The sequence below is a fragment of the Manis javanica genome, chromosome 17 (genome assembly GCF_040802235.1).
Source record: "Manis javanica isolate MJ-LG chromosome 17, MJ_LKY, whole genome shotgun sequence".
Classification (NCBI taxonomy): Eukaryota; Metazoa; Chordata; class Mammalia; order Pholidota; family Manidae; genus Manis; species Manis javanica.
The window spans coordinates 17681759-17696453 of NC_133172.1; the positions used below are offsets into that span (position 1 = coordinate 17681759).

The 14695-nt window shown below is 53.1% G+C and overlaps 3 protein-coding genes across 14 annotated transcripts; 2 read left to right on the forward strand and 1 right to left on the reverse strand.

The window, feature by feature from the left end:
• The first annotated feature begins 173 nt into the window (after positions 1 to 173).
• Positions 174 to 5182, forward strand: ALKBH6 (alkB homolog 6). Of its 5 annotated transcripts, none has more exons than XM_017641725.3 (7): positions 174 to 264; positions 1045 to 1123; positions 1416 to 1484; positions 2819 to 2879; positions 3249 to 3400; positions 3609 to 3725; positions 4772 to 5182. In XM_017641725.3, exons 2-7 carry the CDS (start codon positions 1055 to 1057, stop codon positions 5084 to 5086), a joined length of 783 nt encoding a protein of 260 aa, XP_017497214.1. In that variant the 5' UTR covers positions 174 to 264; positions 1045 to 1054; the 3' UTR covers positions 5087 to 5182. The 5 variants fall into 5 exon arrangements, with proteins under 5 accessions (XP_017497214.1, XP_017497212.1, XP_017497213.1 ...); XM_017641723.2 differs by having other exon boundaries at positions 205 to 289; XM_017641724.2 differs by having other exon boundaries at positions 205 to 289; positions 4823 to 5182.
• A 1165-nt stretch (positions 5183 to 6347) lies between these two features.
• Positions 6348 to 10758, forward strand: SYNE4 (spectrin repeat containing nuclear envelope family member 4). 8 transcript variants are annotated; one of them, XM_037021391.2, is made up of 9 exons: positions 6348 to 6598; positions 6869 to 6920; positions 7250 to 7363; positions 7434 to 7577; positions 7793 to 7987; positions 8061 to 8319; positions 9050 to 9127; positions 9817 to 9872; positions 9965 to 10758. In XM_037021391.2, exons 1-9 carry the CDS (start codon positions 6471 to 6473, stop codon positions 10169 to 10171), a joined length of 1233 nt encoding a protein of 410 aa, XP_036877286.2. In that variant the 5' UTR covers positions 6348 to 6470; the 3' UTR covers positions 10172 to 10758. The 8 variants fall into 8 exon arrangements, with proteins under 8 accessions (XP_036877286.2, XP_073081783.1, XP_036877287.2 ...); XM_073225682.1 differs by having other exon boundaries at positions 7793 to 7972; XM_037021392.2 differs by having other exon boundaries at positions 8061 to 8309; positions 9965 to 10208.
• Positions 10759 to 11974: 1216 nt separating this feature from the next.
• On the reverse strand, positions 11975 to 13132 carry SDHAF1 (succinate dehydrogenase complex assembly factor 1). Its single transcript, XM_017641711.3, has one exon. The coding sequence runs from the start codon at positions 12999 to 13001 to the stop codon at positions 12645 to 12647; it is 357 nt and encodes a 118-aa protein (XP_017497200.1). The 5' UTR covers positions 13002 to 13132; the 3' UTR covers positions 11975 to 12644.
• Between the last annotated feature and the right edge of the window lie 1563 nt (positions 13133 to 14695).

Here is a 14695-nt window from a genome sequence, read left to right on the forward strand (position 1 = left end):
CCGACTCCGTAGTGTGGACTGGCCCGGTTCTGAGGCTCTGATTGGTCAATGCCAGACGAAGACCCGTCTCCGAAGGGTCCAATGCCAGGAAGTAAAGCCTATCAGTGAACGAAGGCGAGGCGGCGGGGAAATAGATGGCGAGAGCGCCGATTGGGTGGAAGGTGGAGCCTTAAGGCCTTTTAGAGTTCGCATTGGTCTGAGGACTCCTGCGTCAGGAATGTGGGGCGGAAGTTGCTGGGAGGGGAATGGCGGTGTTTAATTTGGGTACTGGAGGGGACGTTGGTGGACGGTCAGTTTTGGGGTGGCCTGGGGCGGAGATGGGGGTCTGAGAGGGTTGCGAGTGGGGATCCGGGGAAACTCAGAGTGCGGGGGCCTAGAAGACTCAGAGCGGGGCACTAGGGTTCAATGAGGGAGATTAAGTAGAGTCAGGCTCAGGGCTAAAGGTCCAAGGGTGCTGCAGTGAAGGGGCGATCGGCAAGGGAAGTATGAGGGTGTCCAGAGTGGGGGCAGGGGGGTTGCAAGAAGACTGGACGCGTCTGAGACTCAGATTGGGGGCAGAGGGTGCTCGGAATGGAGCAAGGGAAAGGGCTTGAGGTGGGAGAAGGGTCCATGGGGACCCTGACTGTTGTTAGAGAGCCGGGTGCCTGGTTGTAGGTCTGAAGTTGTGAGGATGGAGTCTCAAATTAAGGTGTTTGAAGGGGCTTTAGGGTGCAGCCCCGGAGGCAACGATGTGTGGCACTCTTGAGAAGGGCTCCCAGTGAGGTCAGAGCATGTTCTTTGTGGGCTTGAGGGGGTAAATATGTTTAGTTTGGTGGGCTCTTGGTGAATGGAGTTTGGGGGAGTGTTCTGTGTGCTCATTGTGTCCCAGGCAGCGAGGCTGGGGTTCATTGGATGGCTTTTGAGATGCTGAGGACCCAGGTTTTAGAAAGCAAGTATGTTTCACTGGCATGCTGAGATGAGGCCCTGGCCCATTATAGAGCAGAAAGCAGGATCATAGCCTGAGGTTGGGAGGCTTGGTGACTTCAGCATGTTCTCTCCTCACAGGCCTGGGTACATGGAGTTGGTGTCAATGGAGGATCAGGACTCCAGGGTCCCAGCCCTGGAACCATTCAGGGTGGAGCAGGTTGTCAGGGCTGTGGGTGTGGAGGGTGAAGGTGGGAGACAGTGGGGATAGGCAGGCCGATTCCTGGGTTTGTGGGGTGGGAATGCTCCAGATTTATTCTTATCCTCAGGGTCCAGCTCCCCCCTCTCCCTGACTTTCCATCCCCAAAATGGGTGTTGGTCCTTTGATTTCAGGCTCTGGGCTTTCTGAGGATGTTCCGAGCCTCACACCCAGAAGGAGGAGTTGGTCAGTGAGGCTAGGGCCTCTGTGTAGGTCAAAGGACCAGGCTTTTAAGAGGACCTCTCTATCCTAGGCACCACCTGTAATCTACTATGTCCCTGACTTCATCTCCAAGGAAGAGGAGGAGTATTTGCTTCGACAGGTGACCCCAACCTCCTTCTGGTCTATTTTTCCCCTCATCCCAGATCCTTCCCCAGCTCCCAGATCCTCAGTGAGAGCCCCCAAGGCTGCAGTGAAGATCCTGGTGGGAAGGAGAGTTCCCCACAGCATCCATAACTCACATTCCCTATTCCTCTCTCAGGACTTGCTTGGGCCTATCAGAAAGAGCTCTTCCCAGGAGGATGAGGGAAAACCAAACTGATTCTTATAAAGGAAATGGTTATTATGGAGCTCAGACTCCCTGTGCTGAGATAGCCCAGTCCAACCTCCAAAACAATGTTATTGTGATCAGTGTCCTTGTGCTGGACTAGCCCAGTGCAACCTCAGAGCCTCAGAAAAAAAGAAAGTTACAGAGCTCATACTCTCTTCTGAAATAGCCCAATCCTATTATCTTAGAGAAAAGGAGGTTATAAATGTAGGATGAGGTAGCCCTGTTCCAGCCCTTGAGATTTGGAGAATGAAGAATTTGCAGTGTTAAGATTTCCGTGCTTAGATAGCCCAGGCATCAGAATGTTACAGAGTAAACTCTTCCCCCTGCTGAGATAGCTCAGCATAGACCCAGAGTCTTGGGAACAAGGTTACCAAGCACAGACCACCTGTGCTGAGATAGTCTAGTCTGTGTTCTATTTTTAAGATTTGGGGAAAGAAGAATTTACAAAGTCCTTGCAGCCTTTTGCAGCCCCAGATCCTTAATTATACAGCACATATCTCTGTGCTATCCCATCTAGTCCTGACTAGTTTGAGTCCAGGCATACAGAACAGCTACAAAACACAGACTCTTTTGCTGAGATAGCCCATTCCAGCCCTATAACCATGAAGGGAATGAGATTATTGAGTATAGACTTCTTGGACTTCTTGGAGATAGCTCATTCGAGACTCTTGGGATCTTGGCAGTAGAGAATTTTTAAAGTATTCTCTTTGCTGTGCTGAGATAGCTCAGCTTAACACATTCCCTCTCTCAGGTGATAGGAAAAAAGAATGTTTCTATATAGCCCAGGAATCAGGAAATTACAGAGTGCAGACTAATTGCTGGACTTAAAAGAGCCCCAGCCAGCCCAGATCTTGAGTAGGTTCAGACCACACTGTAGCCCTGGTTTCTTTCTTCAATCCCAGTAGACACAGGAAAACTTTCAGGCCACAGAGGTCCACAGGGGAGAGGGCAAACAACAAAATCCTGAGAACACTATCCCAGAGAACAATCCCACAGACACTGAGATGTCCCATTTCCATCCCAGGGAAAGACCCTTATGTTGGCCTGGGTGGGAGAATCAAAAGGGTGGTCCTGAAAAAGGACTGACCCACCTCCCCACCTCCCAGGTCTTCAATGCCCCAAAGCCAAAGTGGACCCAGCTCTCTGGGAGGAAGTTACAGAACTGGGGTAAGTGTCCCTTCCTGGGGACATGGGTGATTTTGGGATATGAGCTGGGACAGGCAGCTCAGCTTGGATAGTCTCAAGATATTGGGGTGAGGGAGTTGAGATTTTAAGGCATCCCAGGGGTGAGGAGGATTGTGAAGAATCAGTGGAGATCCTGAGAGGTTAGAGATTTCCTGGTGAATTGAGGGTATCCCAAAGGGTCTGGGGTTTGGAGAGGTCAGGAAACTTTTGAAGGGTCAGGTGATGATCTCCAAAGAGTCAGGGGTCACTGAGGGGGCCAGAGTGCTACCAACCACTGAGATTCCCTAATGGGGCCCCTGGTGCCAGGGCTCCTTGGCTGGGTGCTCTCAGGTTTCTATTGCCCTCCCCCAGGTGGGCTCCCCCACCCCCGGGGGATGGTTCCTGAGCGGCTGCCCCCGTGGCTCCAGCGCTGTGTGGACAAAGTATCTGACCTCAGCCTTTTTGGGAATCTCCCAGCCAACCACGTCCTTGTGAACCATTATCTACCCGGGGAGGGTATCATGGTAACCACACGCCCTCATTCGCGACCCCCAGAGCTCTGATCAGCTATGGGGCAGGGTATCATGTTGACCCACCTCCACTCTCATTAAGCAGCCACATACCCCAGTCAGGTACTCACCTCCCTGTGCCTAGCTGGGGAGCCCCCTTAAGTCCCAGAAGGTGGGGGAGGGTGGACTTCTGCCCTGTCCAGCCCTAGTGCCTTCTCCCCAGCCCCACGAGGATGGGCCACTGTACTACCCGACTGTCAGCACCATCAGCCTGGGCTCCCACACCATGTTGGACCTCTACGAGCCGCGGCAGCCAAAGGATGATGACCCTACAGAGCAGGTGGGCCCTGAGACACTGCTGCAGCCACTCGTGGACATTCTGACATCCCACATCCTTCAAGAGGCCCCCGTCCCACGTGCCTGCTGATACTCTCACAGATACTTTCCCCATCCCCTCGTGGAATACACCCACATTCTCCCATTCAACTCATCTGCTTGCAGGGCACCCTAGAAATCATATCCAAAGACACCCCGTGCCCACCACCTGCTGAGTAGATGCCCCCAAACCCTACAGATCACCTGGTCCCACACAATCGGAGGACTCCAATAGCCCAAGGTCCACATACCCCATGCAGGCCTCCCAAAAGACACTGCTATCCTCAGATACCTCAACGTCATTCACTCATGGGTGTCGCTGACATGCCCCAGACACCCATCCTCTCTCTGCCAACTCTATGGGACACTCCAACACTGACCTCCTCCCCGCTGCTCCAATAATGTGATCTGCCACACAGGACACCCTCATATTCTTGGCACCTCAACCCATGACTCACACTACTCAGGGACCCCCACCCCCACCCAGATATCCCGGCTCCCCTCTGTGAGAGCTGCTCAAGACAGCAGCTTCCCTGACCTCTTTCTTTTGAGTGATGCATTTCTGACACCCCCGTGTTCACAGAAACTCCTCACAACACTGACCCCAGCTGCTCCTCATGGCTTCATTGCTTTAGTCCTACATGCTTCTGGATAGACTGGCAGCCCCTCCTACTGTGCCAGTGCCCTCATCCTGACGTCCCCAGCTATACCCAGACCACCATAGGCTCATCTCTACCTCACTGAGTTACCCTCCCTGCCGGCCTCTTCCTCCCTTCAGTCAAATCCTCAGCCCAGTTCCACCCAGTTACCTGAGCCTGTGATCCCCAGACCCATTCCTTGGAGGTCCCAGCTGCAGTTCCCTTAGACGTTCTCTCTGCAACCTAGTTCCTGCCCCCTTCCAAGGGATTGCTGATCCTTAACTCCCCCACCCCTTTCTGGATGCCTTGGCCCTGAGACCCGCGGGATTTTCACTCCAAAGCTTCAGTCCCCGGAATCATGCTTGCTCCTCAGCCTTTGCCCCTGGGGATTCTGTTCCTCGCTGATCTTCAACTCGCCCTGCAGCCCCGTACCCCGCCCGGGCCGGCCACCTCGCTGCTGCTCGAGCCGCGCAGCTTGCTGGTGCTCCGTGGCAGCGCCTACACGCGCCTCCTCCACGGCATCGCAGCTGCCCGCGTAGACGCGCTCGACGCCGCCTCCCTGCCGCCCAACGCCGCCGCCTGCCCCTTGGCGCGGCCCGGAGCCCGCCTGGTCCGCGGCACCCGCGTCTCGCTGACCATCCGCCGCGTGCCCCGCGTGCTGCGCGCCGGCCTCCTGCTCAGCAAGTGACCTGGGGCAGAGGCAGCGCCCCAGCATTGTTTTCCCAGTAACTTTGTGGGAACTACAGGACGAAGCCTCATTTAAAATAAACCAACACAAATCTTTCCTTGGTTTCGGATTTTTGCCGGGGGGCTGGGGGGAGAGGCGGCGCAGATGCTTGGGCTCCTGAAGGGGTAGGGCATCTAGGGTCTTAACATGGATGGTGTGAACCTGGGAATCTGATTGATGCCGGGGGTCTTGGTCACAGAGTCGAAGAATGAACTTCTCAAACACTCAAGGTAGGAGAGCAAGGGAGAGGCTTTTATTCAGAGATAAAGAGATAGGACGGAGCCCCTGGCTTTTCCAGGAGGGGACAGGAAAGCCCGTAGTTGTGCGTTGTCTAGGGGATTTATAGGAGGTTGAGGATTTCTAGGAATATGATAAAGGACTAGGGGTGTGGATCTGTTAAGTGGTCCTAGAATGTTCATCCTTAATGAGACATTAGACTCTTTTCTCATCAGTCTTCCCAGATAATTCTGCAAAATTAACATAAGAAATTTACTGCAGATTTCTTTACCAGAATAGCAGCTTTTTGGTCTGGGAGCATATCCGTCATCAATCAAGACTGCCTGCCCTGCCCTCAAGGTGGGCTGAGTTATTGCCTGTTAAAGAGTTTGTTAAGAACCATACTTCTTAACTTCCTGGGTTTTAAAAGACAATCTAAGATGGAATCTTTCTTGCTTTTTCTATGTTGTTCATGGCTGGGCTTCCATGCCATTATTAATTGTCAGGTTACAAATTGCCTGATCAGGTCTGAAAGAGGAAAAACAGTACATAGGCCTGGGCCTTTTAGCATGCTGAAGTGAGTGTTACACATGATTACAAATGATTAGCATAATAAAAACAGGTTATGCTGAGGTACTTTATCTGGGGAATATTAACTGATCTCACTGAAGAATTACTCTAGAGCTTAATGTTTAACACGGGCTTTTGGTAGGGGGTTTCTTTGCATATTGTTACACTGCTCTGACTGTAATTATCTTGCCTTGCTTTTTCCAGGGGCCCTTATCCTACTCTGTCCAAACCCACGGTCCCTGTCTCTTTGTGGGGCAGAGTCCAGGGCTGCTGAGAGGGCAGGACGGTATCTGGAAACCCCTTAGGTAGGGTGGGGTGAGCTTGGGAGTTTAACCTACTGCTTGGCTGGGGAGAAAGGAGTTAAGTGGTGCTGCTGTCACCTGAGCTGGGCATCAAATTACCTGGGCCCAGGTTCCTCTAGGAAGGAGGTGGAGCCCAGCCTGCCTCCGGGCCTGCTGCCGGCCTGGGTGAATTCCACCAAGGAGGTCTAGGGGGATACCGCTGGCCAGAAAAAGGGCTTCTTATTGGGGATCCTGACTCTGTTCCCAGGCCCCCAGTTATGGCCCTTCCCCCACCTCTGGGCCCCAGACTCAACTCAGAGCCCCTCAACCACCCCCCTGGAGCCCCTAGGGAACTGGACACTGTTGGCTGCCCAAACTGTCCTGTGTCTGGAGAGGAGAGAATCAGGTAGGAACTGGGGCTTTTGAAACTTGGGTCCCAAAAGGGTAGGGACAGTATCGGGGTGCTTTGAGGGTAGGATGTACTGTGGCTATGATCACCTGGGGACATGGAGAGGGAGCCAGGGACAGGGGCAGGATAGGGTGGATAATGGGCACTGAGACCCCAGGGGGCCTGTCCATGCCTCCTACCTCCCAGAAACGGGCGTGACTCCTTGGACCCTCCTGAGCACTCCCAGGGTGGGCTGAGGGGCACTGAGCCTGCTATTGGTTCCCTCAGATTGCCAACACCCTCTTCCCATGAGGACCCAGCTGGGGGCAAACACTATGAGGTGAGCTGAGGTGATCCAGTCCCCTGGTACCATCCCCCACCTCCTCTTTGTGCCCCAGAATCTTGCCTCCACACAGAATGAGGTGCTGATTCTGGAAAAGTTTGGGGCATTTGTTGGGGAAGGGACACCCTAGAAAATGATTTTTTACCAGTCATTATAAAAGTATTTCATTACTTTACCAACTGAGAGAATTATTTTCATCACTGACCCTGGTGCAGCTCCGTTCCTTATGGGGGTATCCAGCTCCATTACCCCTTCCCTGTCCAGACCCTCAGGCCCTGTGTGTCCAAGTTCTAGGATCCTTGAAAACCTAAGACTTTGAACTAAAGGTCCTCAGGCTTGGCTCTACTGGGAAGGACTCCAGGTGGGGACAGTCTTGGTACAGACCTAGAGATGGACTCTGCTGCAGAGAAGCATCCAGAAGGCAGGAGCCTGCAGAAGAGGTGTGGCAATGGGAGTGGGCAAGGTCTTGGGTGACCCACCAGCCCTGACTCAGCCCCCTATGTTCCCCAGCACCCCATCTCTGGCCGAGAGGTACTGGAGGCTGATCAAGACAGCCTATACCTTTGCCTTATGGGGCTTGGCCTCTGGCTGCAGGACCTAGAGCAAAGCCTGGCGTGCTGGGCATCAGCCCAGAGTGGGATGATCCAGCTGCAGGTGGGCAAGGGGAGGCCAAGATTGTGGGAGGGTGGGCAGGGCTTCACAAGTGGGGACCAGCTTCCTGGGGTGGGAGATGGGTTTATTCCATGCTCTTGGTGTCTGGGTAGGAAAGGGAGGGGGATGTAATGCTAGGTCCTAGGACTCTGGTGCCCCTGGTGTGTGTGTGTGTGTGTGGAGGGTGGGGAGGATGGTGTCCAACCATGTGTCCTCAGGCCCTACAGGCAGACCTACATGGGGCAGCTGAGTGTGTAGATGCACTGCTGGCATTCGGTGAGGGGCTGGCACAGTGGAGTGAGCCTCAGGCCCGAGCATCCCTGGAGCAGGTCCTGAGGGCCCTCGGAGCTCACCGAGACAGCATCTTCTGGCAGCTGTGGCGGCTGCAGGCCCAGCTGGTCAGCTACAGCCTGGTATGGCCCACCCTGGCAGTCCCTAGCCCAGGCGCGAATCCCACAACCCCCATGACCTCTGTCCTCTAACCAGGTGTTCGAGGAGGCCACCACCTTGGACCAGGACTTGGAGGTTGAAGGAGACTCAGATGGGCCAGGACCTGGTGGGGTCTGGGGGCCCTGGACACCCAGTAGCCTCCCCACTCCTGCAGAGTTGGAGTGGGACCCGGCTGGGGACGTTGGGGGCTTTGGGCCCTTGGGGCGAAAAACAGCCTGGACACCAGGGGCTCCCTGTGAGCTGTGTGGCCACAGGGACCCCCAGGGCAGGGGACAAGGCCTGGAGGTGAGGGCAGGTAGGGGACATCCCCGCCCTTCCCTGCGTGCCCATGCGACACCTCTGTGATCTCCCTAGCAGAGACCTTCCCTTTCCAGGTTTTGGGGGTTCTCTATCTCTCTGTGTCTATTTCTCTCTTGGGGTCTCAGTCTCCCTCCCTCCATCTTCCTCTGTCTTCTCTATCTACATTTCCTCATTTCCTCTTGCTCTTCCCTTCACTCACCCCTCTGCAGCCACACCAGCCTCCTGGACCTTCAAACATTCAAACTCCATCTCAAAGCCCAGAGATGCATGCCCAGCTCACCTCCTCACTTCATTCCAGCCTCTCCTCAACTGTTGCCTCTTCAGTGAGGCCTGCCCTGGCCTCCAAACATTATCACTCCTTATCTTCTTCACTTTCTAACAGCACTTACCACATTTTGATATTGTACATTTATTTGTTAATTTGTGGCTTCGCCCTCTCCTGCTAAGAATATATGTTCCATGGACACCAGGACTTTGCCTGTTTCCATGTCCACTGTGTCCCCTACTCCTAGAACAGTGCTTGGCATGTAATAGATACTCATTAAGTATTTGTTGAACGAATAAATAAATAATGTCTCTTCTCCTCAGTTTCTTTGGCTCTATCCCTGTCTTCATCTCTCCCTTCCCCCAGAATCTCATCTATATTACCAACCATCTTGGCCCTTCCCCAACCTTGTGTCCCTTTGTCACTGGTTCTCCAAGGGCCCACACCTCTCTCCCCACAGGACATGCTCATGTCAGGCCTCAGCCACCGGAAGCACTTACTGGGTCACCAAAGACGCTCCTTGCTCCAGAAGTCTCAGGTGAGCTGCTTCTTGGCCAAGTGTCTTGATGGCAAGTGACAGAGACCACAGAAACCCAACCCAAACTGAATTACACAAAAAAGGAATGCTATTTTTTCATGTAACTAAGAAAGTCCAGGTGCTGTTGAATTCAAGACCTCAGATGCTGACAGGGCTCAGTCCCTCTCTGTCTCAGGCTCTACTTCTCCAGGGTGGATTTCTTCTCAGCAAAAAGGCTGCCCAGCAGCGACACACTCACTTCCTACTAGTTTACCCACCCCAGGAGGAGGGTGCTACTGACCTACTGGAAGCAGTCCCAGAACTGATTTCCACTTGCCCAGCTTGGGTGTATGGCCTACATCCTGAACCAGTCACAGTGGCCAAGCTGATGGAGTGCTCTGATTGGCCATATCTGGGTCACATGTCCAACCATGGACGTGGAGGTGTGGGTCAATTGCACATGAACATGAACCTGAAGGCTTGACCCTCCTTCCCCCCAAATTGAGCCACTGTTACCAGGAAAAGGGGGACTGGATGGAGGGCAAATACAGGCAGACATCCACTATGCTTGGAGATGTTCCAAGTCCATATGGGGTCCTGAGGATCAGAGGGGTGCCAGAAGAGAATAAGCCCAGCCTACAATGGTAAGAAAAAGTCCACACTAAGTGTTACTTTTATTCATTCTGCTGCTGGCTGCCACTTACCCTTAGGACAAGAGGCAAACATCTCCCAGTCTCCAAGATGTGTCGCTGGAGGTAGACCCTGGGTGAGATGCCTGGGATATAGGTCTGGGGTGTGAGGGACAGCGCTCATGATGGCAGCCCATGCCTATGTTTGACACTGCATTTCCCTCTGCAGAACCCCTGCTCCTGTATCCAGGTGGCCCCTCAGCTTCCTCCTCCTCCTCCTCCTCCTCTTCCTTATCCTGGTGGGTGCCACAGTGCTCCTGCCCCCATTAGGGGGCTCCTGCTGCTGTCCCACCAGACAGACCAGGACACCTTACCTGGTGCTCAACTATGTCAATGGCCCCCCTCCAGTATGACTACACAGCCCCGACATATGTAATAAATGGTCACTGCCAAAGGATGTGTCTTTGTCCGTTTGGGCTGCTATAACAAAATACCACAGACTGGGTGGTTTATAAACAATAGAGATTTATTTCTCACAGTTCTGGAGGCTGTGAAGTCCAAGACCAAGGTGACAGCAGACCGGGTGTCTCATAACGGCCTGCTTCCTGGTTCACAGACGGCTGTCTTCTCACTGTGTCCTCACATGGTCAAAGGCAGGGAGCTCTTTGGTACCTCTTTTGTAAGGGCCCTAATCCCTTTCATGAGGGCTCCACCCTCATGACCCAATCACCTCCCAAAGGCACCACTTCCTACTTCTATCACAGGGGGTTAGGATTTCAATATATGAATTCTGAGGGGACACCTTCAGACCATACCGGGATGTGTGAGGATACTGGGTGCCTGAGGACTCAGAATGTATATGGACGGCCCCCTCCACAGATTTCTTTGCCTTGAGCACAGAGCACAGAACCGAACCAGCGCATTTGGGCTGGGGTGCCCCCGACCCTGCCACAAAGATTCAAACACTTGCCCACCATCATGTAATCAGTAAGCGCTGGAGTTGGGATTCAAAACCAGGCATTCCAGTCCTACAGTCCGTGCTCTTAATCACTGTTCACCTACATCCTCCTTCCTCAAAGCAGGCGTTCCCTCCCCCATCCTCTCTCCCAGGCAAACTCCATTCATCTGTAATACCCAGGTGAATGTCTCCCCTGCTGACCCAGGACACCCAGCCCCAGGGGAACTTGCTCATTGCCCGCAGCCTTGCCAGAAGCTCTTACCCTGGAGCTTATTAGGGGTGCTGTTGGAGCCAGGAGGGAGAAGTGGGAGAAGGTACGGGCTGGACAAGTAGGACCTCAGTAACCACTTTCAAGACTCTGAGCTGCAGTCTGGGCAAGATTAAAAGGACCACCCTGGTGGAAAAAAAAAATGAAGCCAAGAAAATGAGCAAAGAGGCTGGTCCTGAGATGAGTACTAACACCAAGGTGGAGCAGAAGCCATGTGGGAAAGCCGCACAGCCTTTCACTCCAACTGGGACCCTGAATTTCCCCCCTTTGCCACCTCCAGTCCTTTGCCCACACTGGGCCACTGCTTAGAAGCCTATTCCCACCTTCTAGCAAGCTTCTAATAATTCTTCAAATTTTAACCCCAATTTATAACTATTTGGGCACCTGCCTCTCCCAGTGGAATTAGGGCAGAGTCGTGTTTCTCTTCTGTCCATCCTCCTTTGGTCTGAGGTCTGGGCTCCTTTCCTAAGGTCCTTCTCCTCCTAACTCTATCTGCTAAGAATTCATCTGCTTTGCACTTATTTAACCAACATGGGTGTATATATAACTCAGGGCTGCAAAATGCAGTGCCCTAGACAATGTCTAAGGCAGGTCCACTCAGTCATAGGAGGGGGTATGCCTGGGACCTGTGGGTCCATCTCTCCTCCCTCACCCCTGGGCTTTGTTGATACAAATCCCAGCTTGTAGGTGAGGCTGTCTCAGCCAAGTTTGAGGTCCCCACTACTGCCTCAGGGTTGACCAGTCAGGCCTCCTCAGCTTCACCATTTCTTCTCCTGCCTCACTACCCTCCATTAAGGGGTCAACTGGGGATATCTCTGGGGTCAAACCAGAGTGGGTCCCCTGGATCTACCCACGAAAGAGAACTATGATGCTTCAACCAATCTGCCAATCTAGAGAGCTTCAAAGGGGAAGAGAGAGCTCCCACACCCATCCCTCTCAGATGGTCACTTGGTGTACGGGGCTTCCTCAAAAATCTCAAACACATAAAATCTTTAAGATTACCAACAGAGAAGTAAGCACATCCCCAATTTTATTCCCTTTGTTCAACAGTCCTGAGGGGAAACGGTGCAGGAGTCAGGGTTCCCTCTCAGAACCATCACATATAGGTGTTGAGAGGTCTTCAGTTGATCAGCTGGGGTAAGAGACCCTTAGCCCCTTCCTCACCAGTCCTAGTTTGTCACAATTAACGGGAGGAAAGTTTTTGTCAAATTAATGGGGGATTCGGGGATTCTCACCATCCATTTCGGCATCTTCCCTAATTCCTCAGCAAAAAGTATGCACTTCTCAAAGTACAGGAGAGGGGAGTTGAGGAGGCAGGGGTCAAGAAAGGGTGCCTCAGTCTCTTTCCATCCAACGGGGAACGTCCCTGCTACCCATGCCTTGAGAAAGTAGCTCTCAGTTTGATACAGTCCAGCTAGCCGGCGATCCATGCCGCCTCAAGCTCTCATGGGACGGTCCCTTACCATGGATGGGGCAAGGTCAGGCATTTCTCGCCATCCATCCTGGAGTTCTTTCGGACCCCACGTCACCAGCGGGGGGTGGGGGGGCTTTCCTATTCCCCCAATCCACCCAGCTAGTCTCTCAAGACTTCTCACCTTCCATCTGGTGGGTTCTTCGGTACCCCCAACTCAGACAGGCGGGCCCCTGGATTCCCCTGCTCCACCGTATGAACTCTTCTGCCCGTCACCGTCCATTGGGAGGGGTCTCTGGTGATCCCACGCCGTTGAACGGGCTCCTCGGACCCTCATCATCGTCAAGGGGTGCCCCCGGGGCTCCCGCGCAGCGGGCCTCCTCTGTTAGGCCCCGAGGGAGCACGAAGGCACCCATGGCCGTGGCGTGATCGGAGCGTAGCAGCTGGAGCTGGCGCCGCCCGCGGCGGTATAGATACTCGATGCGCAGAACGTCGGAGCGTGGCAGGCAGGCGTGCTGCCGGAATTCGGCCCGCACCCGCGCCTCGGCTCCCGGCTTCCCGCGTCCGGCGCGCAGCAGCTCGCGGTACAGGCTCAGAACTTGCCTCTGCAGCCGGCTGGGCCGGCTCATGGCAGCAGCTGGGCTGCGGGCGCACGCAAGGAATGGCTCCACCAACAGTGGGGCGACAGGGCAGTTTGGAGACGCTGAAGTGGAAGGTAAGAGTTACTTCCGGCCCGCGAGCTCCAAATGCTCCACTGCCCGCCTCCTGCTATCCGGCGCTGGCGCGCCCCATTGGCTGTGGCTGCAGTTACGTCATAATGTTTTGTTAGGGGCGGAGCTTCAGGTTCTCTGGTCAGCCCCACAGGGGAATCTGTGTCCTTGACAGGACAGCAGTTCTGGAAACCCGAAGGAGGAGGGAGCTAGGCACTCGGACTCAGGTTTGTGGTCGGAAGGCGACAAGGGGTCCTGACCTACCTTCTGGGTCCTGGGAGAGGAGGGAGCTAGAAGTTGGGACCCTTGTGTCCCCTAGGACGCGGGGGCACTGGGAGAAAGAAGACAGGAACAAACATGTTTTTGTCATCAATTATTTATTAAAGCAATCTCGAGAAGCTCCGTGCGTTCTCATCTCCAGGGCATATGTGCGTCGGGAGTCCCAGCCCTGGGGATGCGCAGAGGGACGGGGAGAAGGGGTCAGAGCAGGCAGGACAAGCTTCTCGGTGCTGCGGATAGACAAGCCCCCAAAGACAGCCTGTTGGAAGGGAATTGGCTGAAATAGTTTATTGGAGGGGATAGTTTATTAAAATTTATTTTAATATTTTAAATGATATTAAATCTTCACCAACACTCTGACAAGGTAGATCTGCAGTACGATATGCCTCTTGCATCTTACACATTAAGAAATTGAGGCCCAGAGAAGTAACAGCTTTCCCAGGTTCACATAGCTGGTAAGTGGCAGAACCAGATGTTTAAGCCAAGGGTTGTGATTTAGTGGCCTGTGTTCTTAGCCACTCTGCTATAAATAGTGTCTCTTCAATGATAATATAAAAGTGTCTGCAAGAGCAATCACAGCTTACATTTGGCACTTAGTATATGCCAAGAACTTTACAGGTAAACTCACAGCTACCCTATGTGGTGGGTACTATATTTATCACCACATTTTATGGATGAGCAAACTGAGGTGTTAGAGAGAGGTTGAGTCACTTGCCCAAAGTTACACTATGAGTTTAAGAGACACAGGCAGGGTCTCTTCACCCTTTAACCAAAGGCTCTGGCTTAGTTTACCTGGCAGGTGTGGCAGACAACCCAGCTGTTCTCTTGCTCACCTATCTTCCCACACCCACAGTTAGCTTTGATCTCAGCTGTATTGTGTTTCTCAGCATGGGATTTCATGTTTGTTTTCTCCTTACTTATAAATAATACCATTTTGCCCACCCATATTCTAATTCTCCACTTCCATGTTCCTTGGGGACATGTCTTCTACCGTAGTATCTCTCTCTGCTGGATTTCCAACCTTTCCTTGTTGGGCTTCTTCCCATCAGCACTTAAACATCCCTTAATTTCTCCCGTCTCAAAATCACTATCATAATGAATCAGTTCTAAGGTACCCTTGCCCTCTGCTTCTTCCTGGTTGGTCTCTATTCTCCCCTTTCTGCATGGACTTGTTAAAAGAGATGTGTATGTTTGCTATCTCCATGTAAGTCTCATTCCTCAACCCTGCAATCTAGGAGCTGCTCCACCCCCACTGTGATTTTTAAAGATATCAACAACCTCCTTGGCCCTAAGTCCATGGACATTTAGTGGGCTGATTTATACTCATTACTTGA